Source organism: Lolium perenne, chromosome 4, assembly GCF_019359855.2.
Source record: "Lolium perenne isolate Kyuss_39 chromosome 4, Kyuss_2.0, whole genome shotgun sequence".
In the NCBI taxonomy this organism is placed as follows: Eukaryota; Viridiplantae; Streptophyta; class Magnoliopsida; order Poales; family Poaceae; genus Lolium; species Lolium perenne.
The window spans coordinates 283,515,298-283,541,791 of NC_067247.2; the positions used below are offsets into that span (position 1 = coordinate 283,515,298).

Below are 26,494 nucleotides of genomic sequence, written 5' to 3' on the forward strand. Positions count from 1 at the left end.
ACAGTTGAGAATGAGAAAACTGAAGAAAAAAAACGAAGGAAAACCAATTCCGCCGCTAATGGGCCGGCCCAACTCGATCCCGCTCTGAGCGGAGCGACCGCTCGCTCCCGCGTTGAGCGGCCGCTAATGGGCCGGCCCAACTCGATCCCGCTCTGAGCGGAGCGACCGCTCGCTCCCGCGTTGAGCGGAGAATAGGGATTGCGTATTTTGTGTGTGATGCAAATGGCACTATGTTTTTGTTTCGCGGGAACGCTCCAAAGGTTGAGCCCAAAAGAGAAGAAAAAATGGGAGGCCGGTGCGGCCCATGAACAGTTTGCAGTTGCCATCACCGGCCCGTGAGAATCTGGTTGCTAGGGTTTTAGGCTTAGCAGCAAGGTTTTTGCGCAACCTGCTTCACGCCACGCCTCTCCAATGGCTTACCATTAGCGGTTAGCATCCATTAGCGTCCCCTCTCGCTCCTCCATGGCCGACCCAGCGGGCGCCGCCTCCGCCTCCGCAGCGGCGAACGACGACGACGTCGACGACCTCTACGCCGACCTCGACGACCAGGTGACCGCCGCGCTAGCCGCCGCGGGGGAGAGCGGCGGCTCCAACGCCAAGGACTCCGACGACGCGAACGAGGCGGTGGATTTGGGGGACGGGCTCGCGGGCTACAGCAGCAGCAGCGAAGACGAGAGCGAGGACGACCTCCACATCGTGCTCAACGAGGACGGCTGCGCGCCGCCGCCGCCTCCTTCTGCCGGCCGGTGTGACGGGGAGAGTGAGGAGAGGGAGCTTCGGGCGAGCCTCTTGAAGGGTCTGTCTGGTAGCGACGGCGGCCCGCGCAAGGTATGCTTCGCGAATTTATGAGGAATTGCCACCTTCTAGTGTCAAATTCGTTAAAGCGTTAGCTAAAATTTACTCTTGTCTGCTGGCGTTTTCGTTGGGCTGGGAACTTGGCAATTAGGAATCGCTATAAATGTGCTGATTTTTTCTGCATCGGCCTCAATACAACCCATGATGCATAGCTTGCACAGGCCCCTGACATTCATACCCAAGCCTTTAGTGAGCAAGCCCAAATTGATTGTGAAGCTTTACATCCCAATTCATGTTGTTCTGACTTATGATACATGGGGAGTGTAGCTTGGGATTGCAATTTTTGTATTTGTAGATGTACTCATTTCCGTAACAAATTTTAATTGAATGACATAGTACATGTGGCTGTCTGTTCCATTGTGCAAGTATCAACTCTGTTGATTGTATATATTTATTATGTTTGGTTGCCTTGTTCCAGCTTGGCGGGCACCACTACAAAGGGCCTCTTGACAAAACAACAGTACCAATCACAGGACAAGGTGATATAGGTCACCAGCAAGCATTTCAGAAGGATTATTACTTTTTCTTGCCAAGGAACAGGTACGAGCCAACTTTCATCCGAGCACAAGAGCAAATGGTCCTGTAATTTTCTCTAACACCGAACGTTGCTACTCGTGCTCTATTTGGATACGAGTATTTCTGTTCTTGTTGGTGATTATACATTAGATCACTTGTAACCTTTGCTCTCTTCTTTATTGGTATGAATTAGCTGCGATGAATTATCATGTCTGTCTATGTGCCTTTCTATCATAATTCGGATATGTAGTTGCATTTGGTTGCTTACTCAATGCTGGTAAAACGTTGCAGGACAGTCTTTGATGTAAACATTGAAGCATTTCAAAAGAAGCCTTGGAGACAACGTGGTGTGGATCTTACCGACTACTTCAATTTTGGTCTGGGTGAAGAAGGCTGGAGAAAATATTGTTTTGGCATGGTAGGTTCCACGACCCTTTTTTGTCCATGATGCTGGGACATGGTTCGTTTGGAAACTATAATAGAACAACTTTACTGTTTTTTCCTGCAGAAAGAGTTCACACAGAAAGACAGATGTCTTGCAGGAAAGTCGTTAGGAATGGATCAGGTGAGGCATGGCCTTGAAGGTTTACCATTGTGCTTATTAAGTATTCTCTTACATATCTCTGCATACAGGAATCATATCACAATCTTGAATCTTGTAAGTCAATGCCAAAGTCAGCAACTTATTCTGAATTCAATGCAAGTGATGACCTTGACAAGGTAATCTGAAGTTAACTTTGGTGCAGTGTAATCAATACATGCCTTTTGCTCACTTTGTCAGAGCTAACATAATACCATACATCTAGCCAAAGGGTAGAGCAATCCATGTTGAAGGTGGTGGGCTTGAACGTCTTCCGTCAGCAGATTTGTGGCGTCCGAGGCAAAGGGATTCTGATGTTGTGATACATGTATGTTTCTTCAAGGTCTCTAATATGCCGTAGCTATATCTTCTGGATTATGTCTTCTAACTAGTAATCTGATTGTACAGGTAAACATGACACGTTCACCCTCAAATCACTCCAATTCATATGACAACTCAACAGTAAATGACAAGTGCATGACTACTGAAAGGTAAGCATAGCTGAAACTACATGTTCCTGTTTTTTTGAGGATGTCATCCTGTATTACACAAAATGTTTATTGAACTGATCGTGTCCTCAATCACAATAAATGCAGAATATTGGCTAACAGTCCCGGTGTCAAATGTTTGAAAGAAACCAGCCTTGTGGTGGATAGGGTGGTTGATAAGGAAGTGCTTAGTGCAAGTTCCTCAGAATGTACTGGGGGCAAACTGGATTTAAGAGATTCAGCCTGTACAAGGGGCCATTCTTCTAGTCCTGATTATTCAGACATGCTTTCTGAAGAATCAACAGATGATCGCTATTTTAAGAGAGCCAATAGACATTCAAATTCCAAAGATCTTCATTCAGACACCAAATTTAAGGATGCAAATGTCAGATCTGTTTTGTGCCGCCAGTCAAGTAAATCAGACCAAGAAAGTAACAAGGGAGACAGCCATAGCTCTACCCCCTCACCTTCTGATGATAGATATCACAAGGCAACTAAATTTCTGAGGACACATGAACCTGATTTCAAGTCCAGTGGAGTATACGCGAACCGACAAAATGGCTACCGTATCCTTAAACCTGGACGTGAAGGGGAAAAAGAACAGAAGAGGAAAAGTTCTGCTCGTGTAAGGCATGATAGGCATGATGTGTTTAACAAGGAAGAAACAATAGCAGATAGGTACCCTAGTAGATATGCTAGAGAGTATGAGGGGAAAAGATCTGACTCCACTTTCCTCAGCAATGATTGTCGCAATGCTGTTCGCAATAAGGTGTATGAAAAGCGTGATTATTCACCTATTGAGAGAGCAGCTTTGAGAAATGATGTGCAGCACTTTAGCCGCGTCTCTAACCATCAGCGAAGCCGTTCTTGGCATGAATTCAATGATGATGAAGATGCTGTGGAAAATTTCTCTTCAGCCAAGGGGTGGCAGCAACGTCATGATTATAGATATGGGTACAAGTCAATGCTAAAAGCTGAAGTTTCTGATGACGTTGATGGGAGGGTATACAGAGAAAGTTACTACCAGGAGACAAGAAGAGTCCGACATGAGACACATGACCACAGTGAAGATGATGAATTTTTCCATTACAATGGCTACAGATCTCGTGAGTTGCGAGGTCCTGAGGTTAGAGGAGAATACCGAAGCAGAAGATCTGCAGAAAGCAATTATGAGCATTTGGGGCATCCCTACCACCTTGTTTTGTCTCCTCAGGCAAATGACTACCCCAAAAACTCTGAGAGGAACTGGCCTTCTCCTGGTTTAACCTCCTTGAGCTCAAGAAACAGATGCATTGATAACGAAAGAATCCGGCAGGCTGAAATGATGAGATATGATCATGATGGATATGATCAAGATAGCAAGCAGCATAGTTCGTCAGTTCACGTCGGCAACATTCAGCGATCTGCTGCAGCCGCTGAGACTGGTTGCTGTATTCTGCCAGTCAAGAGGAGGCTCCATGCTGATATGGGCTCCATTAACCATAAAGATTTTGGCGGCTTAGCGTTTCCAAAAGGGAGAAGATTGACACATCACCAATCCATGATCAGTGATCAGAAGCCATATGCTGCAGAAGTGCACAATTCGCCGAATGATTTCGTTAGAGAAGCCATTTGTAGTTTCAGCGTTATGAGAAATAATAAAACCATTTCAAACATTGAGAGAAGGCATGAGCGCTTGAATTTTCAGCTCAAGGACGCAGATAGCATCCACTTGAATAATAGGAAAAGAAAGGTAAACTTTGAGAAGACAAAATCAGCAATGTTGTACACACATATAAGTTTCAATAGATCTTTTCCTTTACATGTTAAGTTCTTTTTGTGGCAAGATGGTGAGTTCAGTCAACACACACATGCACATAGAAAGGGGGAAATAGTTGTGGTGCTTTATGCTCTGCTCGAAACTGAATTGCACATAGCTCAGTCCAGTAGTGGATAGTTGCAAGTCCGCAGTTTCTCTGAAATTTCAGTTACTATTGTTTGGATGGGCATTTAAGCACTTGCCAAAAAAGGCATGTGCTTCTTGTCTAAGCTGTTTTTAGATGATCTGATACTGTTGAGATCCTACAATCTTTTTCTGTCATTTTTAATCCAACTTGGATATTGGTCAGATATAGTCTCACTCCATGTCCGTAAGCAAGGTCTGGAATAACTCTGCAACACAATTCTAGATTTTTATGGGTTATGGGTTAGCTTTTGCCCATGTTAGTCCTGTTATCCACATTTTGAACTGTCCCTTGTTGAGATGCAAGCGGATCACTACTAGGGTACCCTGTACCCTCTTTAGTTCGAATAAAAAGAACCAGCTTTTCTAAAATGATAATGCCATTGCAAAAGTTAGTTTTCTTTGAACTAAAGAGGGTAAATGGTACCCTAATGGTGACCCACTTGCATCCCTAGACACTTGCTTTTGTATTTCTGGTATGACCTATGGTTTATACCGGGATAACTACTGTCTGGAGGGGATAGTTGTTGGCACGTTCATAACAATATCTGATCTTATTGTATTGTTGTTTAGTACTCTTGTCCCACTTTAATGCACTGTCACAACTTTGTTAGCTTCTTTTCCACCCTTGAGACTATACCGTGCTCCTGTTTCGGCATTTGCATACTTCTGTTCAATCTTTGATGTGTGATTAAATTTTTCTGCACCATTATTCACTCATATGTGGTCAGTGAAATGTTAAATCCTCTATGATTTTAGTATGTTGAACATGTATGAAGCCAGGAATGCCCTGATTCTTGATAATAATCAGACTAAATACTTGCATATATAGCAGGACATGAATAATTGATAAATGGTAATAGGCTTGTTCATGTCAAGCTCTTCTTCACGATGTAGATGTGCTGTTTCTTGATAAATGGTAATAATTGAGTAGATCCAAGTTCAGGAAATCAACATTATACCTCCGTGTTACTTTCCTCGTGAGCATATTGTGTCTGGTTTGTATGTCTGACCATAGACTAAATACTGGCATGTTCATGTCAAGCTCTTCTTCACGATGTAGATGTGCTGTTCCTTGATAAATGGTAATAATTGAGTAGATCCAAGTTCAGGAAATCACACATTATAGCTCCATTTCACTTACTTTCCTCGTGAGCATATTGTATCTGCTTTGTATATCTGGCCATAGGAACTCAGTAAAACGTACTAGAACAGAACTTCTATTTGAGCATTTCCAATTAAGTTACGATTCGCTTCTTCAAATGGATCAACTTCCAAGGAAAATGTGTTCTTTTCTAGAAAAATACATAATAATGATGAAATTCCTTTTCAACTCTTGAGGTGTGAGTGGTGAGAAATTGTTCTACTCGTACAATTAAGTTTGCCTTGCTCTCTGCTGACTGCACTTACAATATTCAAGAACTTGAGCTGGCTAGCATTTTGAACTTATTGTACTTTACATTTGGCTTTATCCCTGTACCATGACATAACATATCCGCTGCTAATTTTTCTTTTATTGATTTGTTTGGCAAATAGCATTTCCTGATGCTTACTATCCTTCTAGAGGAGATTGACTAGGTGTCACGGTGTCAGTACAATGCCCACTGCCCTTATCCACTTGTAATTAATGTGCTCTTACACGTGCTTTCAGTGGTATTTTGGTTTTATTCCACATGGTTTTATTTTCTTGAGTGTATTATATATATATATACTCCCTCTAACCAAATAAGTATTGTAGAAATACTTTTTGAGACAAATTATATGTATGATTTTACTATTTCCGGTCTTAATATTTAAAATGATATATCCGTAGTTAAGGTTTTAAAAGTTCGATTAAAGGCATGTCCGGTGCGTCATGTATTTGTGATATGGAGGAAGTAATAATGCTTAATTACACTTGATTGTACCCTTACTTCTAAACAAACAAAATGTACTGTAAATCTGTAACTCAATAATGTTTAAACTAACGCAGATTCTGTATTTGTATAATGCCTTTGGTCTTATTTCTGGAGTTAATTAATAACCTGAGAATATATTAGATTTTGCTTGCTAGATTCTGAAATTCGGAATTTAACAACATTCAAAGGGTCATGCTGCATATCATCAACCGATGACAGGTGATGCACACTTTCACTGACAGGAAAATCTTGTAATGTGCTTTGATATTTTGATTGAACCAGATTGCAGTCAAATTAGTCGAGTTTATTGTTGGAAAACCAATAACACAGAAGTGTCTGAATTACGTGCTGATGTGTGAGAAAGCTTGGATTTAAGTTTTAGCATTTGGCATGCTGAGAAAAGGGGTGTTTCTTTGCAGTTTTTTGTTACTAAAGTTTCTTTTACTCTTCCTTTTAAAATGTTATAGCTCATAGGTTAAAATCAAATACCCAATGGGGTGGCTAATTAGTTTTCAGAAATACCCCATGATTGCTGCTCAATCCCAAGTTTAGCTCAATCCCAGGCTCTATTTCGTCTTGCATAATTCACTTTTGTATTCTAATAATGTTTGCTGTTTTCCTTCAATTGGAATACTTGCCTTTCTACTACACGATTTATTTATATTTATTACTTATTACTTTTTGGAAATATTTTTCAGTTTCCAACTGTTGGTGAAGTGTACATATTCCTTCTGAATCCCTAGTAGAAATGTGGTAGATTGATTAGGTGTCAATGGGAAGTAACCACAATACCACATTCAGTTCAATTATTCTTCCCTGATAGTGAAAAGATAGATAGATGGCATGATCGATAAGAAAACGAAAGCAACAGGAGATGTCTCAAGTTACTATCTATTTCTATTTCTGACTTATCATATCATCTAAATACTCACGGTTTGGTACATTTACGGTCAGGTTCATACTTTTTATCCTTAGTGCAGATCAACAACATGTTCATGTCCAACAAAAATGTTCACAACTGGTTATATCCAGCTGGTACTTGACACATGCAATTACTCTTAAGTATTAATCCTTACTTGCCTGCATGGTTTATTAATATACTTAGAGGAACATTTTGGTTAACATATTTTTAGCAGTGCTGTGACTTTTTTTTTGTAGCAGCTAATACCCTCTAAATTATTATATACTTGTTGCTTAAGAACATGCTTATGATATTTTCCTTTGGGCCTGGTTGTTGGTTTACCAACTTTTGTCTGTAACTCATGTACTATTTTACAATCTTATAGCATCAGATTACTACTACAAAATTGACAATAATTGTTCCTTAGGAAAAGGTCCATTTTCAGCTCTAAAGTTTGTTTATTCAGTTTGAAATAAACCCCGAAATTCAAATTGCACATCTGCATTGAACCTGGCCAACCCAGCCATTACTTCCCATTTGGGTGTTTGACTGTATTGGGATCATTCGCTACTACAGGATTTGATCAGCCCTACATTTCAGTTCTTTTTAAGAGAAAAATACAATACTAGCCCTACTTACCTCCTTGATTCTTCTTCTCACAACACCAACACTTTCTAGTTTTCTCTTTTTTCTTCTCATGCCACCAGCTGAAGGGAGATGGGGTTAGTATGGAGAGACCTGCAACCGGCGGCCGTGGAGTGGGTCTTACACTGAGGTGGCAGTGGCACCAGGGCATAATCGTGCAATTGATTGTATGAGACTACCTACTGGCAAGGGAAGGGGATAATGTAGTCACAAGCAAATGTTCGGGGGACACTCAGGGCATGTTTGGTTTACTGGCGATGTTGACCCTACCAATTTTTTTGGCACACCCGCTAGATTTGTCTTCCATTTGGAACGCCGCCAAAATATTGGTGCGCCCAACCCCCCCCCCCCCCCCCCCCCCCCCACTATTCTGCTTTGTAAATCTTGCCAGGGCCTGGGCGTGCTGAGGGCGCACAAATCCTTCGCCAAAATTTTGGCTGGGTTAGTTTGGGCTCAAACCAAATACACCCTCTCTGCCCAAGGAGATTAAGGGGCATACGTCGGTCAAAGTGGAGAATGGGAGAAGGTAGCATCGATGACATGGGGGTTGTGCTCGGTAGCATCGTCATCTTTGGTAGGTCGTCGAGGTTCTCCTGGATCTTGAGCCTGGCCATGGAGACCTGGGCCGGCTTTAGTGTTGGGTGGCACGGACAGGCCTACTGTTCAACTCGAAAGAAGGGGACATTTTTTCGATAATGAAAGAAGGGGACATGGTCAACATCCCTCCCCTATTTCTCTATGCCAAAAGAGCTTAGGTCCTGGGATGGCTTAGGATTAGGAAGTTCAGGGTCCCCAATTCAAGGATTGGAATTACAGGGTTTGACTTAGAGCACACATCAAACTTAAGGATTTGCAATGGACCTTTTTCGTTCTCTTTGTATGCCTATGTGCTTTGTCAAGCCGACCACCCTAGTAAAATGACTAAAATCACAACTCCCAACAGGAAATTGCTGATCAAGACAGTATATCGTAGTTTTTTCTTGTGTCAAAGCCCTTCGCTTCTATAACACCTTTGTGTATCAACGACAAGGACTATCTTTCCAAGCTTTAGGAATAGTTTCAGTGAAACACAAATATCTTAATTGTTCAGACTATTTCTTTGTATTTGGCATTTCAGTAAAAGAGGAGGTGTACCTTTGTACCACTATTTTTCATGCATGCGCCTCACCATCTGCTGGACTTTTGTCCCTCAGATTTATATTATCACTGCCTCACCATTTGCTGGATTTTTGTTCCTCAATTTTGTATTATCATCTTGTTGCAGTTTAAGCGCCAAGGCAATGAGACAAGGTGTGAAATTGAAAGCGAAAGTGGGGGATGTCTTGCTGCAGACAAGAATTTGGACGGTAGCAAACACCAGGATGTACGCCAGAAGGTGAAGAAACTGAATGGAAGCTATCAACAGTCAGTCTATCAGGATTTGGAGAAGAAAAGATGCCAAAAACGCCAAAATACCGATGCAGATGAGATTGAGGAGGGTGAACTGATTGAAGAGGACCATGAGGATACTGTTCAGCTTAGCAAACCAAGGAAGGCAGTATTGAGATCAGTGGTCGAAGCAAGCTCAGCAGCTCAGTTAGAGAGTGCCAGTGGAATGCCAAAAGATGTTGGAGCTACAAAGGAATGTGACGAGAAACGTATACTTGCGGTGATGGAAAAGATGCAAAAGAGAAGGGATAGGTTCAAAGAGCCTGTTGTTGCCCAAAAGGAGGAAGACAATGGGAAGTCCGAACAGCTAGCTGTTGCGTGTGCTGCAGAAGATGCGAAGAATCAGCGACCTGCCAGGAAACGTCGTTGGGGTGGTAATGGTTAGATGCTTGAAGCCTTGAACTCGCCTTGAGCTAGACAATACTTGATCTTATATTATCATAGCAGTAATTCGGAGGTATCAAAATGTCAGGTAAAGGTGTATGCGGGCCATTGCCTAGGGATTCAAGTTTGAGACACTGTAGATTTCATAAATTTTTTGATGATTGGAATAGGACAAAAAATGTACAAAGCATTCACATGATGCCTTTGTAGCTGACCTCTATAGATTCTACATTATGTGGCACATTTTTGTCAGATTGATATAGGCTAATAAGATTGGCAATGGCAGCAGACTGAGTGCCTGCACGTAGTTGTTATGGATTATACTCTCGTGTGGGGAGAATAACTTATACTGCTTGGTAATTCTGATACCGCGCTTCTTCGAAAGAACATTTCTGTGTTCTCTACGTACTATGAAATAACTGCTGCTTGCACAGTTGTGCAGCTGCACTCCTTTACATGTTGAGTGCATTTTCAGTTTTGGAGCTTTTTTTTGTTGTTGTAGGAACGATATTCTTATCTTGTGCAGAAATGCATTCAGCACATTATGCAACCGAGGGTGTATCACATGTAAAACACACCGAAAATTGGTCTGTACTTTTCTTCCATCATGGTATGCTTAAGCAGTAATGACAGCAGAATTACAGAAGTGAGTGTTATGCTGTTGTTTCTTGTGAATTGCTCTGTAGCATTGCAGTGTTCACTTAGCGTTAAAAAGTATCATCATCTTTTTTTTTTGCGAATGAGTATCATCTATATTTTCCACTGTGCATCTTTAATCTAATAAATATCTCGTTTTTTTTAAATAACCATATATATTTCATTGGACAATCTTTTTACATAAATTACACATATGGTCAGGACACGAGACAAATATGCATGTCAAGCAACTTTGCACAAGGAACACCACAAGAAGTAAAATTACAATTTCACCCATAGGAAAATCTGTGCTTCGCTGAAACATCATCCGTCGTCCTTCGCCGCCACCATGGTAGCACCGAAAAAAGAGGCGAATAGCCGCTATACCTAAATCTGGGAGAGCAACATCGCATTCAAGGATGCTTTTTGAGCCGATGAACCGGACCGCTGCAAACGATGAACCCGAGACTTTGTGGCACGTAGGCTGGGGATCTTCCCCGTGGTCATCAAATCCTAACACCGTCAACTTCACCCGACATAGTCGAAGAAAAGAAACGCCGTCGTCTGCCGTCATCCACGCGCCCAACTGCAAGACGCCACGCACAACTGCAGTAGTCGGCGCGACCAACACCCGCGAGAGCGCTACCACCGGACACAATTCTCACCAGATCCAGAGACCGGCGAGACGACCAGGCTACCTGGGGAGGAGTTGTGAGTCTTGTGACATGCATTAGATGTTGATAGTCACAGGTAGTGAGGAATTTAATCGACGCAAAGTGTATGCAAAGTTGCACTGTTTCCGCTATACTCTCGTGTCAATTAATAACGATCGGAGTAAGTAGATACGAATGCTCCTCTTTTCATTGTCAAATTATCTACACTACTTAAAAAGGACGAAGACGTTCCTTATTCTGCCAACGACCACACTACGACCGCAATACGTCAAACCCTTTCGTCGTCCACCGTCCTTCATCGCGCATTGCTCGCGTCCAAATGGGCCAAGCCCAACAAATCTCTACTACGGCATCTCTCTGAAACCTCCCTATCTCTCTCACGCGCCGTCTCTGCCTTCCTCCTCTGTGTCCAGTGCCCTCCTCCTCCCCTTGGCCTCGTCCAACCATGGCACACCGCTGTCCAGCTTCTCCACCAATCCATCCATGGCGAGGAGGAGCCGTGCTTCCCCCCGACCCTCCCGCCCCAGATCTCTCACCATCTTTTTTCCACAGCAAAAACTGCACGGATCTGAATTTTTGTTGTCTTGTTTGTTTTTTAGATCGCACGTGGTGCACTGTCTGCAAGAACACGAACCAGAGCCATCTCCACACGGAAGTCGACCTCGCGTGGCATGAGGGACGACACGGCTCCCCCATCCCAGGCTTTGCTGGTCCATCCGACGCCGCCTTCAACCTCTGCCCCGGCGATGCGTTCGACGCCCTCCGACCTCGCGGGCCCCCAAAGTGGCACGGTCGCCCTCCACCTGCGTCCAACCATGGCGACGGTGCGTCCTCACTGACACCGACAGGAGCGCTGGGGGGAGAAGCCACCAGCTTCAAGGTACCTACAACGTCTGCCACAAGCGTGCCATCAGCCACAAGGTATTTTCCTTTCTTAATGAAGGTTGAAGCATCTGGTTTTGCTCAGTATTTAGGGTGGATTAGGACTAAACCTGGTTCTTCATGTCTCTTTGATATGAATCTTTTGCGTCTGGATGTATTAAAGTGGTATATTGTGCTCTCAATTTTTTACTCTGAAATTCATGTCATCTGTACAGTGGTTCATTGTTTCTTCGTGATGCAGATCAGAACATCCTTCTTTCAATACTTAAATCCATGTTCTTATTCCTTGGTCGTTGCACAAAAATTGGGTTGTATATAACTTCCTTAAATCCATGATGTATATTGCAATGTTAAGTTGATACCATTTTGTACCGCTCTACCTCTTAGTACGATACCCATTCCTGATATCTGTACTTCTTTTGCGCAACTTCAGACAAATGATTTACTGCTTTATTCTGTTGCAAGGTTATGGACTTACGGTTATGCAACTTCAGATCTCTTTGATAAGGAGTGTTTTCAGTCAAATTTTGAAATACTGGAGAAATTAAGATATGCTCATCATATTACACTGATTTTTTTTGAGAATTATTACACTGAATATTGACATGCCAATATTGCCTGATGTTGTCCGTTAGTCATGCCTAACATAGGCCACTAGATATTGTACATTTTGACAGAGCTATAATGGCCCACTTTGTTAGTGCATAATGAACACATCAAGAGACATGTGGATACTTCATGGATAACCGAGCGTGGTGGGTTCTTAGGTGAGAGATTCTGCACACTGAACCTCAATCATTCATTATATTGTTGCTTCTTACCCTTGTAGGCCAAGAACTGAGATTCGCTCAAAAAACGCCAGCCTGAGCCATGAATAGATTGCGATACTTCACTATGATTGAAAATTAAACACCACTCGACCGTGTGTAAAATTGTATCATATACGATAGTTATGCTAAGGTTGGATTTGAGGAACTCTTGCCTATTTATAAGCATGAAAGCTGCTTGTAGTAGCCTTTATATTATATGGAACGCTGACCAATATATTTGCTTTGTGCAAGTAGGACTTCACATGATCTTATAATTGCCACTTTACTTTTCATAGAGAGCATTAACTTTTGAGCATAATATATTATGTCTCTAAAGATAGCGTGAAATAGACTACGACTGGGATGATTATATTGTGCCTAAGAGGTTGCCTCTCATATGAAACCTGGCTCAAACTATGTAATTGCATTTACTGATCACTGATTCTAACCCCTTCTCTTATCAGGAATGTTGTTCACGAGGATCTGAGGAACTTAACATGCCAGGGAAGATACTTTCGCATAGGGTGTAAGATGTTATTTATGGATGAGTTACCGGATGCCATTCTACGACATGAACATGAGTAAGGTACATTTTCTTTACATATACATACAAAAGTTATTTGTTTTGTAACTTTCTGCATAATTCACTTAATTGGCAAAAGATCGATAACTTAAATGTAATCTAATCCAGTTGAATATATAATTGAATTGGCGGAAGACATTGCCATCTTAAACTGAGACATGATAACTCGATCATTTCAAAGGTGTTTCCCAAAATCTTATTATATGTCTTTATTTCTTTTGATGCAAACTGTGTGGTCCAGCAATTTACTGTGGTTTTTGTAGTGTTCTTCACATGTAGCTTTCCTATTATGTCACGCCAGACGTTCTTTTTTTCTTATGATAGTTCTGATGCAACCTGACTAAATTAGTAACATAGTTTGTCCTCTTCCATACAGTTCATATTTGGCAACTATTATGAGTATAAATCAATGCTATGTTGGTGAACCTTATTTCACGATGAATTAATTAAGTGAGCTGTCTAAAGTTAGCATATGTTTGACACACCTTTTTTTTGTAAAATAGGCTTTGGCTAGCACTGTTCTAAGTTGTAAGTATTTCATAGTTCATAGTTGATATATGCTAATTCACAGGCCCATTTCAAATTTAAATTCTTAGAATATGCTATGTTCTGTAATATATATGTATGTGTTTGTTAACCTTGTTGTTGAATTGTTGTTTTAAAATATAACCTTATGGTATTGATGGCTAACACTGCTCTACAAGCAGAAGATTTGGCACTCCTAGAAGCATAAACTGCACATCATTTTCAGCTTCGGCAATCAGTTGGTTTCTATTGACTGCTAAATGCGATAATAACTTCTAATATGTTTCAATAGTTATATGTATCATGCCTGGTACAGAAATGGGCCACACCATTGTTTTTCTTTTAATCTTTAATGTCTGATGTCTGAGGTAGCCCATACTGCCAAGTTGGGCGCGGGTAAGAATTCAAAAGAATGACGTACCATTTGTGGCCTTTGTATTTCCCTGCACCTTTGCATAGGAGGATTGAAAGAATAGATGCATTTCTGATAAAAGTATTACAAGTTTACAACACATTTATGTTAAAGAATCATACTATTTATGAAAAATAACCCGCTATAATTGTATTATCTGTGTAAGAACCTGGACCAACTAAATGATTATGGGAACCTGAACTAAAATCATTTTATGTGCATGGATCCAACCTGCAAGTTAATTGTTTTTTACTAGCTGGCTACTAATTTGGAAGGTCAAGGTGTGAACTGATTTTCTAACTAGATGTTATTGGGATTTTAGAACCGTGCTCCCATTTCTTAAATGGACAACCATAATGATGTGCGGGCACTTCAAGAAATGTTTATTGCTTACTGTTTCCATCTTGATGCATCAATAACTAAATGTTATGCCGCTAAAAAATGGCACACATATATTCACCTCAGTTATGTAATGTCTCTTGTAATTTTATTTTTTATAAAGCACATATCAAAGCATCTAATTGATTGTATCTGAGACCTTATGATTCTTCGCTTCCTGATTTTAGATTACTGGCAATGGTTTTATAGTTTCACTACAGAGACATGATGGAGATATTCAATGTGTTTTGTATACCATCCTAGATGGTTGACTTAAATTATCCCATGGCCTGATAGATGCCTAAGGTATGTGACTAGAAGCTGTGTGAGGCATATATGAAATATTCCTCGATTATTATAATGGTTTGCTATCCTTTCCAGGTTTTAATGGTCGGACATTCCTATGTGTGGACTCTATGATGGGGAGGAGTCTTAACATGAGGAATGGCCTTGACCTTGGCAGGTGTCAGCTATCCGACCAGGCAAGTGTTCTAGCATCCAGCTTCGATGATCTTTTCTTTCCATTTTGACCTTCAACACTTTGATGTTTGTATGACACAAACACTGGTAAGAGTAACATAGCTACGCATTCAAAATCTACTAACTTGACCAGCAAAAAAACAATTTTTAGTTGCCTCCATAGTTGCGAGAGCTGATCATAACTTTGTGGGTATATCTTATTTGTTACTTTTTGTGTTAATTTTTAAGCATTTTATGTATGTAAGTGTGCCAGACTTACTGAGCATGTGCTTTCAGTTTTGTAGTGCAAGAAAGTAACTGTTGCAATACAAAAGCAACTTGTGGAAGAAAAAAATACAAGGAATAATGATAGGTTTTAGAGCAAGCGTATGATAGGTTTTAGAGCAAACGGTTGTATGCATTGCAGGAAATTGTTATAATGTAGTTTTGTGTACCTATGCTACTCATAATATTTTCTAATTAAAAATAGTTGTCAATGTATAAAAAACAGAGGCAGTATATTTTATTCTTTTATTTGCATTCGTTGGGATCAGGAAAGTTTTTCTTGTTATTGACACACTTACAAAATGAAAGTGTCCCTATTTGTGTTATGCAAAGATGGCTAACATGCTGAAAGAGGGAGTGAATGAGTTGAAACCAACGGCATATGATCCGGCGCCAAGTCCTCATGTGATCGGTGCAGAAACATGTGTGGGATCCACGTCTGAAGGTCGATTTTCTGTATACCATGGAAGTAATGAGAGCTGAATACATGTGTGTGGGTCCCATTTTGTGGGGAGAGAGAGAAAGTAATAAATGGGTATATATGTTTCTTCTCGCTGGATGCTGAAGGTGGACGGGGAAGAAGCTTCGCGGTTCTCCATGTACCATGGATGTTGCTGCGGCTCAGTGCATCGTAGGTGAGAGAATACATAGACGGTGATGAACGCAGGCCGACCGCGGGGTTCCAGAGATGCGAGAGATGGCAGCGGCGCCAGTATGGACATCTGCATCAAATATGCAGCGAGGTCTATGTCAGTTATGCAGCGCACATTCCGCATGCCTCCGCCACCCTGTTGCTAGGTCAGAGTAGGCCGCCGTCGCGGAGAATACAATGATGCGCCCGCAGACGAGCACTGCTTGAGTGCATGCGTTGTGTCGTGACGCGGCCTCTACAAGACTACAAGACAACCTCTAAACCAGATCACTAGGTTCACCTAGCACGCAACTGCAGCTGCGTCTGGAGAAGAAGCAGACTAAGGAGCAGTCTCCACCGCTAGCCAACATTTTCCATGTCGAAGCTATGGGAGATTCAAACAGGAGCAGATTTAGGAGCAATCTCCACCGCGGCGTTCACCGTTGTCCTTGCTCATCATCCGCCGTTGGTATATGTCACAATGCTCTAGCATGTGCGGCGGTCTTGCAGGAGCTTCAGCGGTTCATGGCGAAATGGGGTGAAAAGGCCACCCACATAGCGCCGCAGAGTCATCTCGAGACCGACTAGGAGCAACGTATCTTGCAGATCTTTGGGGGAATTTCTGGCCGCTCCACTATGTACAACACAAATGCACAATAATGGTCAAGGAGGGGATGCTAGGGCTATGATTACTGCGGGCATCTATCCAAGAAGGAGACGACACGATGACACATATGGGTGCGCAGGTAGCATTTCAGACAGGGAAAACCAGTACCCGCCCCGTGCATAGATTTGAGCAGCGCTTCCGCGCCATTCCTAGCCTCCGCCGCTTACCGAGTTCGGGGCACTGCCACTTCCGCTACTCACCTATAGAGATTGAGGAGTCGCCTGATCGAGGAGTCAAGCCATCGCTGAGAAAAAAATGGGAGAGAGAGTGTCGCGTCGTTGCCTATTGAAGATCACGCGCTGCCAATAGGGAGAAGAGAAGAGACCGGGCCTCAAGATCTGTTCGTGCTAAATTTCTCTCTCATAAATGATGATCATGCCTTATGTAAACGTAGTATTCATTTTTGTATTTGTTGTTTATTATTAAAAAAGAGTTCTGCACACTCACGTGGTCATGCTTTCAGTGACCAATAAAAACACGCCGCCTGCCTGGAGAAAATGCCGCTAGGTTTAACTCATAGTTTTATGGTGGAAGATCGCTAGATAAGATACATGATGGGTTGAAATGGGTAAAAAAGACAGAAAGAACAAATGTTGGTCCTCGAAGGGTTAGTAATAAGAAAGATAAAAATGCCATGTATAGTATAAGATATCCAAAAACTAAGTTAAAAATATATCATCCTTCTCCATATTTTATTTTCCCGTGGCAACGCACGAGCATTTTAACTAGTTTCTACTAGAAAACACGAGATGGACATTCGGCCTCGTCTCCCCGCAAACGACCGCGCACGGGAGAAAGGAACAGAAACACGCCACTCGTCCCAGCTCCCGAGAACGTTTTCGCAGGTTCAGTAAAACTCGAACATATTCGAACTGGCGCCTCCCGAGGCGACGTGGCGCGCCGCGAGCCTCTCCACCGGCTTCCCCCCCATCCCCTGCAGCTCCACTCGTGCCCGCTGCTCCCACCAGAGCAGCGCCCTCCACCTCCAGGCTCCAGCTCCATGGCGATGCGGCTCTTCTCCTCCTCCTCCCCGCCTCCCCCGCTCCTCTCCAGCCCCGCCACCAAGATCTCCTCCCCCGCCGCGCTCTCCTCCCTCCGCCTCCGCCGCGCGCGGCCTGCCGCCGCGGGGCGGGAAGACGAGGCGGCAGGCGCGGGGCCGTTCGACAGGAGGATGGAGGAGATCGCCAAGAAGGTCCCGCTCTTCGAGCCGGCCGGGGTGGGCGAGCCCGCCGCCACGGCCGCCCGCCCGCTGCCCATCAACCTCGAGCTCTGGCTCCACCGCGCCAAGGTGCACACCAGGAAGTACGAGTTCGCCCACGCCGAGAAGCTCCTCGACAAGGTGCGCCCGCGCGCGCATACACAATCGGCAAACGCCCGTTGATTACGCAGTAGTAGTGGAGTTCGACATATAACTACTGCTGCATGCATCCAAAATGACATGTTCCCTCTTATCACAACACCAGATAAGAGACAGTGAAGTTAACATCGTGTGCTAACATTTGATTGTTGACAATCTGATTCTGATGGATCTGACGATCCGATTCTGATGCAGTGCATGTTGTATTGGCCTGAAGACGGGCGCCCATATGTCGCGCTTGGGAAGCTATACAGTAAGCAGTCGAGGTTCGACAAAGCTAGAGCGGTTTATGAAAGGGGCTGCCAAGCGACACAAGGAGAGAATCCATACATCTGGCAGGTTTGCACAGCATCACTTCATTTCGGTACATTCACTAGCTAGTAGGAAAATTATACAGAATGAACAATGCAGGACATCTGGTTCGTCCTCCTGATTCTTGACATGTCCACATAATACACATGAGGCTATCTTAAATTCTTAACATGTTAATATGACATGCGCTGGGTTTGCCAACGTTCAACCATTATTCTGAGGATGTGGTCAGTAAAAGATACTGCACTGTACTTTGTTTGGGCAACATCAGTGAGCTGTTGATAGAAGTTATTGGCTAGAATACAGCGACAGCCTCCGTAAGGGTAGTTTTTCCCGATAGTTTTCACTTGCACATCTTTCTGAAAGCATAATTTCCCAAACCTGTCACAATCCACTAAAAATTGTAGGAAGTCATCCGAGACTTATGATTGAATTCTCCAGGATGTGCCCTGACGGAATTAACCTGCACATTCACCAGAATGTGTATGTTCCACATGTCTGGAAATTCATTAATGTAATGAGAAATCCAATAAAGCCTTTACAAGTCTTTTGCTTTGAATTACAGTGCTGGGCAGTGTTAGAAAGCAAGGGCGGGAGTATCCGAAGAGCACGGGAGCTATTTGATGCTGCTACCGTGGCTGATGCAAAGCACATCGCGGCTTGGCATGGGTGGGCCATTTTGGAAATCAAGCAAGGAAACATAAAAAAGGCTCGAAACCTGCTTGCAAAAGGTCTCAAGTATTGTGGAGGGAATGAGTACATATACCAAACTCTTGCTTTGCTTGAAGCTAGAGCAGAGCGCTTTGAGCAAGCACGGACTTTGTTCCAGCAAGCTACTCAATGCAATCCAAAAAGTTGTGCAAGCTGGCTAGTAAGCATTTAATTAGGAGTTATCTGTTTACTACATTAAAAGAAGTTGCAAGCTGAATTGCTTGTTGATATTGTAAACTTATATACGGCAATTTTCTAGTAGTCTTGGGCTCAGGTCGAAATGCGTGTAGAGAACAATGTGCTGGCAAGGAAGCTCTTTGAGGTAATACTTTATTTACCCCTTCCATAATCATATTTCTCACTGATATTTTTGCTGATTTTCTTCTCATACTTGCAAATTTCTGAGATATTCATAAATTTTCTCATTCTCATGTTCTTTTAGAGGTAATGCAAAGTAGAAAGAATTTCCAATATTTATAGATGGAATTATTGTAGATTCAGTCTATTTTCGTCTGGTATTGTTAGGAGATCTGCTCTACTAGCAACCATGTATCTGTTTAATGGTGAGATTCAGTTACCCCACTATAATACATTGCTCGGTAAATCTGCGATTCTCTTGGTTCAAATCTGCATTAGATGGTTCATTGTATTATTTATGACATTCATTGGAAATTCCAAGTTTCGTTGCATAAATTAACTTCGGTTTTCTGTGCAGAAAGCGGTCCAGGCTAGTCCTAAGAACAGATTTTCGTGGCATGTCTGGGCACTCTTTGAGGCCAATCAAGGTAATATTGACAAAGCAAGGAAGTTATTTAAGATTGGCCACGCAGTGAACCCCAGGGACCCTGTAATTCTTCAATCCCTTGCATTGCTGGAATACAACTGCGCATCTCCAAATGTGGCCCGTGTGTTATTTAGAAAAGCTTCCCAGATTGATCCAAGACATCAGCCAGTTTGGATAGTAAGAATTTCTGCACTTAACTCTGCTGTTAATCTTATAAATTCAATCTTCAATGTGGTTTGTTTAACTTCTTCTACAGTTAGTGTGTATGCCTTCTGTTAGATTCTCTTTGTATGGAGATACAAGTTTGTCGGTGTCCGACATTGCTTCGATCTAGGAGTAGTACCTCTTGTACTAGAGCTTCTATATGGAAGGTCTTGTGTGTTCTCTTTTTTTTTGACAGAGTACAAACTCACACACACCACACTCATGCCAATACCGCTCACACATGCTATCCCACTTAATGCATAACACCCACCTGTGCGCCTGAGGATCAAATCGGGTGTACGGAATGGACACCCCCGCTCTCACCACTAGGTGTTTAGGTCACATGCCTGTCCTCAGGTATTACATGTTGCTGAACACAATGAAGTAAACATGTTTGATATAAACAGCTAGAAGGACAGATGTTTCCATCAAAACAAGGGATGAAGTTATACCACTAAAGCACAAATCTGCATTCAACATTTACACGTGCCTTGTTGTTTCCAGCTAATTGCCATGGTTGATCGCTTACAGAAAGTTTGTTTTATTTAGTTATGTTTGAAACTTCGAATTTTGTGTTATAGGCTTGGGGGTGGATGGAGTGGAAAGAAGGAAATGAGAGAACTGCAAGGTCACTCTATCAAAGAGCCTTGTCAGTTAATTCAACGAATGAATGTGCTGCTCGCTGTCTTCAGGTAAAGAATATCATGAAATACAATCTGATACTTTGTTAGAATGTTAGTTATAGTCTTTCACCCCACATTCTCGCGAAAAATCATTTGATGGGTTAGTCTATCCTGGTTTTCCAAGATGAATGCTTGCGTGTGAAGCATCTGCTTTACTACTATAGTAATACACACTTACGGAGATAAATTTTTCTGGCAACCATGATCTGAATTATGAAGGCTCAAATTGCCCAGCAATCTGCAGATTAGATCCTAAATGTCAATTTGCTATCTCCTGTCATAAAATTCAATCTGAAGATAAGATCCTAATGTCAATATGCTATATCCTATCATAAGATTTGGTGCCCTTACTTTTGTAGGCTTGGGGAGTCCTAGAACAGCGTGTTGGTAACTACACCGCTGCCAGAAGATTGTTGCGGGCTTCGTTGAACATAAATTCTCAGAGCGAGGTGACATGGCTGACATGGGCGGCACTGGAGGAGGAACAGGGGGATCCAGTTCGTGCTGAAGAAATACGGGACCTTTATTTTCAGCAGGTTAGTATGGACTAATTTGTTTGCTGTTCATGTTTTCTGCCTACATTTCCATGAGCAACACAGTAGAAGGCTAAGAGTAATTGGTGAACCTTCACTGTGATAAACATAACTGATTATTGTCCATCCTGACAGCGTATCGAGGTGGTGGATGATGCCTCCTGGGTCATGGGCTTCCTGGATATCATCGATCCTGCTCTTGACAGTGTGAAGAAGCTCCTAAACATAGACCGACCTTCGGGGCCAGCGAGGCAAGGAAATGCGACGAGCACGGCAGAGCAAGACGGCACCACCACGATGACTCCTGCTGCAGCCGGAGAGCTCCCCGGAAGTTCCACACCTCAAGGTTCAAGTACAGCAAACCTCGACAGTATCAGATCAGCTGAAGGCTTAAGTACTTCCGACCTCGACGGCATCGTCGACCCCCGTGCTCCATACACTCGACAGCCGGATAGCGATCTCGACGTGGACGGCTTCATCAGGAGAAGGCTGGGCCTCGATCCGGCGGAGCTAGATGCGGTGCTGGAGGGCTCTGATCCTAGGGGAGTTATTTCTCAGAGGAGGACGCGGGGGCTTACCAGGAAACCTCTCCCTCTTCTACCCGTCCCGTAGTTCTTTCTTCAGTTCAGTTCAGCATGAGCAGTTGCCATTTCCACCGTGCACAATCGTCGATTATCACTAACAGGTATCGTGACCTGAGAGATAGTAGTAAGTAGGACGACGTACATTTCTGTGTATATCTGTAATAAGAAGAACGCCGGTGCTGCCATTAGCAGTTACCTGCGCATTGATTGTTAGGTGTATTATTTGTCCGTGTATGTAATTCTACCAGAGGCTTTGAGAAGCAGTGTAGTTGTGTACAGAAGCCTAGCATCTCTGTTTCTATATGTTCTATTGTTGCAGCATTGACGCATTGTATACACATTTTAAGCTATTATTATTTACTCACTCCGAACCATATTACTTGTCGTGATTTTACTTCAAATTTAAACTAAAATCACGACAAAAATTGTGGAACAGATGGAGCATTACTTAGAGCATCTCCACCGGCGGCCCCTAAATAGTCGCCGGCAGGGACGCCGGCACTGCTGTATGGGGGCGCCGGCAGTGCATCCTCCATTTGAGGACGTTGTTCCCACACCGGCGCCTCCCAAACGGCGGCCCCCATTTTTTTTTTATAATATTTTGAAACAACATATCAATCACATTTTATTCATACAATCACATAAATAGAATTAAATTATCCATACAATCAATCAAACAAATAGTACTTAAATTATTCATACAATCAAACAAGCAAATACTACTTAGATTATTCATACAACCTAACAAACAAATAGTACTTAAATTATTCATACAACCAAACAAATAGAAATAAAATCATGCATTGTTGGCGGCTCCTCTCCTCGCCCACAAATGTGCAGCTAGATCCGCCTTCAGTTGTGCATGTACATCTGCATCTCGAATTTCATTGTGCATATGAAGAAAAGCGACAATTCTTGGGGTACGTGCTCTACCTCAGCGAGTGGCTCTTGATAATAAAATGGTTGATCATCCTGCACAGGTGCGTCGCGCTCGCTCTCAATGATCATGTTGTGCACGATCACACAAACGTTCATCACCTCCCACATAGACTCAGACCAAGTGAGAGCAGGGTACCTGATAATGGCGAAACGCTGCTGAAACACCCCGAAAGCACGCTCAACATCCTTGCGTGCTACTTCCTGGCATGTTGCAAAATAAGCTTCCATCTCGTTTACCGGAGAGGGAATTGTCTTCAGAAATGTAGCATACATCGGGTAGATACCATCAGCTAGATAGTACCCCTTGTTGTATGCGTGACCGTTTACCTCAAAGTTCACGGCAGGAGCTTGTCCCTCAGCTAGCCTAGCAAACACCGGAGAGCGCTGCAACACGTTGATATCATTGTTTGTTCTGCCATACCAAAAAATGCATGCCAAATCTAAAGCTCATGGTCTGCCACCGCCTCAAGAATGACACTGCACTCACCAGTATGCCCCTTGTAGATCCCCTGCCAAGTAAAAGGGCAATTCTTCCAGCCCCAATGCATACAGTCAATACTTTCGAGCATCCCATGAAACCCTCTTGCTGCATTCTTTTGCAGGATCCGAGCTGTATCATCTTCTCTTGGTGCTCTCAAATAGTCTTTAGCAAACACTGCTATGACGACTCGGCAAAACTGTAGAGAGTCTCTGTACATGTTGACTCTGCCATCCGTAGGTAGTCAGTGGCTGTATCTGGAGGAGCTCCGTATGCAAGACAACGCATTGCAGCTCTATATTCTGAATTGAGGTGAAGCCCCACAAACCTGTGCAATCTTGCTTGGCCATAAAGTACTTGTCGTACTCCCTGATGCCATGGACAATCTTCAAGAACAGCTCCTTGTACATCCTAAATCGGCGCCAAAATTTCTTCGGCGAATGAGTCGCGTCATCGTTGAAGTAGTCGGCGTCAAGCAGCATTGCGTCGGCTTAACGATGCCGGTTGACGTTCCTCCTCTTGCCTGGCTTTGAGCCGCCGCGCCGAGGCACGACGAAGAAAGGCTGGCGAACGCGCAACATGGTCGTAAGAATCAACTGCTGTTGTTGCCGCCGAACAGCCTGAGCGTTCTGCTCCTCCGTGAACAGCTGCACCATCATCTCGCCGTCGCTGTCTATCACGGCAATCGGACGAACACCTTGCAGGCGGGGCGGTTGTGCCGTGGTGGCGGCGAGCTCTGTTCCGGGCGAAACAGCGGCCGTCGGCCGAGGGGGTGGCGGCCGTGTCGATGGACGGCGGTTCCTAGACAGACGGCGGTGTCTATTGTAAGCAGGGGCGCGGCGGCGACGGCGACGGTGGCGATCTAGAGGGGTTGGAGTTGGCTCGGGCGTGGGTAGGAGGTGGGAAATCAGTGTGTCTGGCTACCAGGCGGAGCCCACGCTCGTTTTCAGACGTGCCGTGAGGCGCCGGCGCGCCCGATTCGCGCCCTTCGTCAAGTGGCTGGCACGGGGATGCCGGCGATTCTATTGAGCTCAAAAAATAGCCGACGCCGTTTGGGATGCACCGATGCGAGCCCATTTTCGCTGCCGACCCCCAAAACGCTATCGAGGCTGCTATGAGAGGCGCCGGTGGAGATGCTCTTAGAGAATATATGACACCGCAGGAATGCGTGTGTTTCCATGGAAATGGCCGGCAAGGTTGGGGTGCAATGATACAGGGGTGGCCCGATCTTAACGGGGTGGATTCTAACAACGAATACCAATGTACTAACCTTTGGGTATGGAACTTGAATCAACAAAACTCAGTTGAAACAATATTTCACTTAGTCATGTCCCGGAATGTAGACATTGATCTTTGAACCTCGTTAACAACTACCGTCCCATGTCTACTTCGGTGGTCTATCTACCTATAATTCTACATCCTCTGTTTTTAAATGTAACGAAACTTCATGATTTTAAGGCAGAACTTTGGCCAGTAATTTGAGCAATAGAATATAAGTTATATGACACTAAAATTATATTAGTATTATCTCTCAAATATGAATCCAATAGTATATAGTTTTAATGATACATATATAACTCATATTTGTTGGTAGAAGTGTTAGTCAAAGTTCTACCTCAAAATGTGTGGTGGTTTTATATTTTGGGATGGAGGGAGTAATAAGGATTTAAAGTCACAGCGTTGCTATCTATCATATCTACGATTGGAAAAACTTGTTTTTGGTGTCCTAAAGTCACGATGTTCCACCCTTTCATATTTGTCAGTCCTGTCCATTGCCATATCACCATTCTAGTGCACCTTGTTTCCAAAAAAAAAAAGACCTTATGGGGAGACATCCCCAAGCGGCCGACTATTTCCGTGAGAATCTGAGATCCTAGATTCCTATTATTTGCCTTTTGAAAATATACTTTTTCTAAGACATGATTGCTTATTTCCTAAAAGAACCTAAACTCCATCGGAAGCGGGAGCGGGCCTTGGACGCTCTTGGCCCTTGCAGCGCGTCTAGTTCTTGACAACCGGTCAGGGCGGTTCCGTGGTGAGGGGCGGCGGACTCGAACCTCTATGCAGCGAAGGTCATATGAGGCTTGGCCGTGACCTCGCATGGAGCTTGGATGACGACTTAGAGATCAGTATAGATGAAGAAAAGTTGTCAGAATCGTGATTTCAAATCGGATCATAATTTTTATGACAGGATCGTAAACTATAGGATCTTAAATCATAAAATCTTAGATTCTACCTATTACAATAGTACTATCATAGCGAGGGCTATGAGACGACTTGGTCGTGCGCCATTTGGCTCGTATGCGGCTTTGATGTCGAGTGGTGTAAGTTGGGATGGTGGACCCGGAGCTAGAAGTGTTTGTTTGTTGCGTTAGGTAGTATGGACGATGAGTCTTCTTGCATATGCCTTTTTTCTCATAAATCGGGCAATGTTAGTTTGGTTTTTGGACCCGGTTTTCCTTATAACCTGGATCACTCTCTTCTATCTAATCCGATGGCGGATATATACAACCGTCTTTACCTTAAAACAAATAAAAAGAACATGATTAATTGCATATACATATGATGCATCATGTTGCATCAGATGAGATTTTGCAAGACGTGCACGAGAGAATCCATGTAGTTTTCCCCTAGCTTCACCAGCGTGCCGGCCACTGCATCCGCCGCGCCCTCAAGCGCCTCCGCCAGAGCCTTCGCCGCCTCCTCGCTGCCGTCCCGCGCTGCTTCCATGAGCTCCCCGACTGCTGACGACGCGAGCTCCGCTGCGCCGGCCACGACGCTCCATAGGGACTCAAGAAACGCCGACACGACGGCCACCGCCACCTCCCAGACTAGGCCGAAGGCGAACTCGGCCGCCGCTTCGATGGCGCCCTTGGTGGCCTCGAGCGCCGCGTCGGCCGCCTGCCCCGGCAGCCTGACCAGGTCTACGGAGGCGACGAGGAGGAGGGCCAGACCACGGAAGAGCACCAAGATGGCGAGCTCCAGGAACGAGCCGAAAAACCATAGAGCTAGTCTAACGAGCGCAGCAAGTGCCATGCATGCGCGAGCGGACTGCTAGCCTCAAACAAAATGTGTAGAAAATAGTCTGTCGGCATAGTTAATGATGTACGCGAGTAGTTTGGTTGTTTGCTTGGAGTGCAATCACGGGGAGGCGTAGTCGTGGATGGTTGTTCCTTGTAAGGTTTTCTCTAGGAGCTTTTCGTGAGTGTAGGCGCTACACAAGTCGTTGCTTCTAAGGTTTACTTTCATCGACGAATATATGGTCTTTGCTTATGCAGCAAATTGGGATTCAAAAAAATCGTATTGTGTGTGCTGTGACGCATCGTGCATC

The 26,494-nt window shown here is 43.7% G+C and overlaps 3 protein-coding genes and 1 long non-coding RNA gene across 5 annotated transcripts; 3 read left to right on the forward strand and 1 right to left on the reverse strand.

The window, feature by feature from the left end:
* Nucleotides 1-396: 396 nt before the first annotated feature.
* LOC127295586 (uncharacterized) lies at nucleotides 397-10,041 on the forward strand. The gene is made up of 9 exons (XM_051325550.1): nucleotides 397-828; nucleotides 1,274-1,395; nucleotides 1,663-1,789; nucleotides 1,880-1,936; nucleotides 2,005-2,091; nucleotides 2,178-2,279; nucleotides 2,360-2,442; nucleotides 2,548-4,171; nucleotides 9,090-10,041. The coding sequence occupies exons 1-9, from the start codon at nucleotides 463-465 to the stop codon at nucleotides 9,636-9,638; spliced, it is 3,117 nt and encodes a 1,038-aa protein (XP_051181510.1). The 5' UTR covers nucleotides 397-462; the 3' UTR covers nucleotides 9,639-10,041.
* Nucleotides 10,042-11,307: 1,266 nt separating this feature from the next.
* Nucleotides 11,308-15,545, forward strand: LOC127295588 (uncharacterized). Of its 2 annotated transcripts, XR_007847949.2 has the most exons (4): nucleotides 11,308-11,868; nucleotides 12,295-13,224; nucleotides 14,725-14,842; nucleotides 14,918-15,545. It is a non-coding gene; the product is annotated as an uncharacterized lncRNA (long non-coding RNA). The 2 variants fall into 2 exon arrangements; XR_007847948.2 differs by having other exon boundaries at nucleotides 11,308-13,224.
* A 1,940-nt stretch (nucleotides 15,546-17,485) lies between these two features.
* Nucleotides 17,486-22,120, forward strand: LOC127295589 (protein high chlorophyll fluorescent 107). Its single transcript, XM_051325553.2, has 8 exons — nucleotides 17,486-17,917; nucleotides 18,131-18,274; nucleotides 18,813-19,118; nucleotides 19,221-19,280; nucleotides 19,674-19,919; nucleotides 20,528-20,638; nucleotides 20,989-21,165; nucleotides 21,298-22,120. The coding sequence occupies exons 1-8, from the start codon at nucleotides 17,579-17,581 to the stop codon at nucleotides 21,772-21,774; spliced, it is 1,860 nt and encodes a 619-aa protein (XP_051181513.1). The 5' UTR covers nucleotides 17,486-17,578; the 3' UTR covers nucleotides 21,775-22,120.
* A 3,413-nt stretch (nucleotides 22,121-25,533) lies between these two features.
* Nucleotides 25,534-26,250, reverse strand: LOC127348947 (uncharacterized). Its single transcript, XM_051374795.2, has one exon. It carries the CDS (start codon nucleotides 26,197-26,199, stop codon nucleotides 25,744-25,746), a length of 456 nt encoding a protein of 151 aa, XP_051230755.1. The 5' UTR covers nucleotides 26,200-26,250; the 3' UTR covers nucleotides 25,534-25,743.
* Nucleotides 26,251-26,494: the final 244 nt, after the last annotated feature.

Bases quoted from the DNA above. Each gene is read 5' to 3' on its own strand.
- LOC127295586 (XM_051325550.1), top strand. From the start codon at position 463: ATGGCCGACCCAGCGGGCGCCGCCTCCGCCTCCGCAGCGGCGAACGAC. The intron at 2,280-2,359 runs GTATGTTTCTTC...CTGATTGTACAG, and splicing joins ATTCTGATGTTGTGATACAT to GTAAACATGACACGTTCACC. The intron at 2,443-2,547 runs GTAAGCATAGCT...CAATAAATGCAG, and splicing joins AAGTGCATGACTACTGAAAG to AATATTGGCTAACAGTCCCG.
- LOC127295589 (XM_051325553.2), top strand. From the start codon at position 17,579: ATGGCGATGCGGCTCTTCTCCTCCTCCTCCCCGCCTCCCCCGCTCCTC. The intron at 17,918-18,130 runs GTGCGCCCGCGC...ATTCTGATGCAG, and splicing joins CCGAGAAGCTCCTCGACAAG to TGCATGTTGTATTGGCCTGA. The intron at 21,166-21,297 runs GTTAGTATGGAC...CCATCCTGACAG, and splicing joins GGGACCTTTATTTTCAGCAG to CGTATCGAGGTGGTGGATGA.
- LOC127348947 (XM_051374795.2), bottom strand. From the start codon at position 26,199: ATGGCACTTGCTGCGCTCGTTAGACTAGCTCTATGGTTTTTCGGCTCG.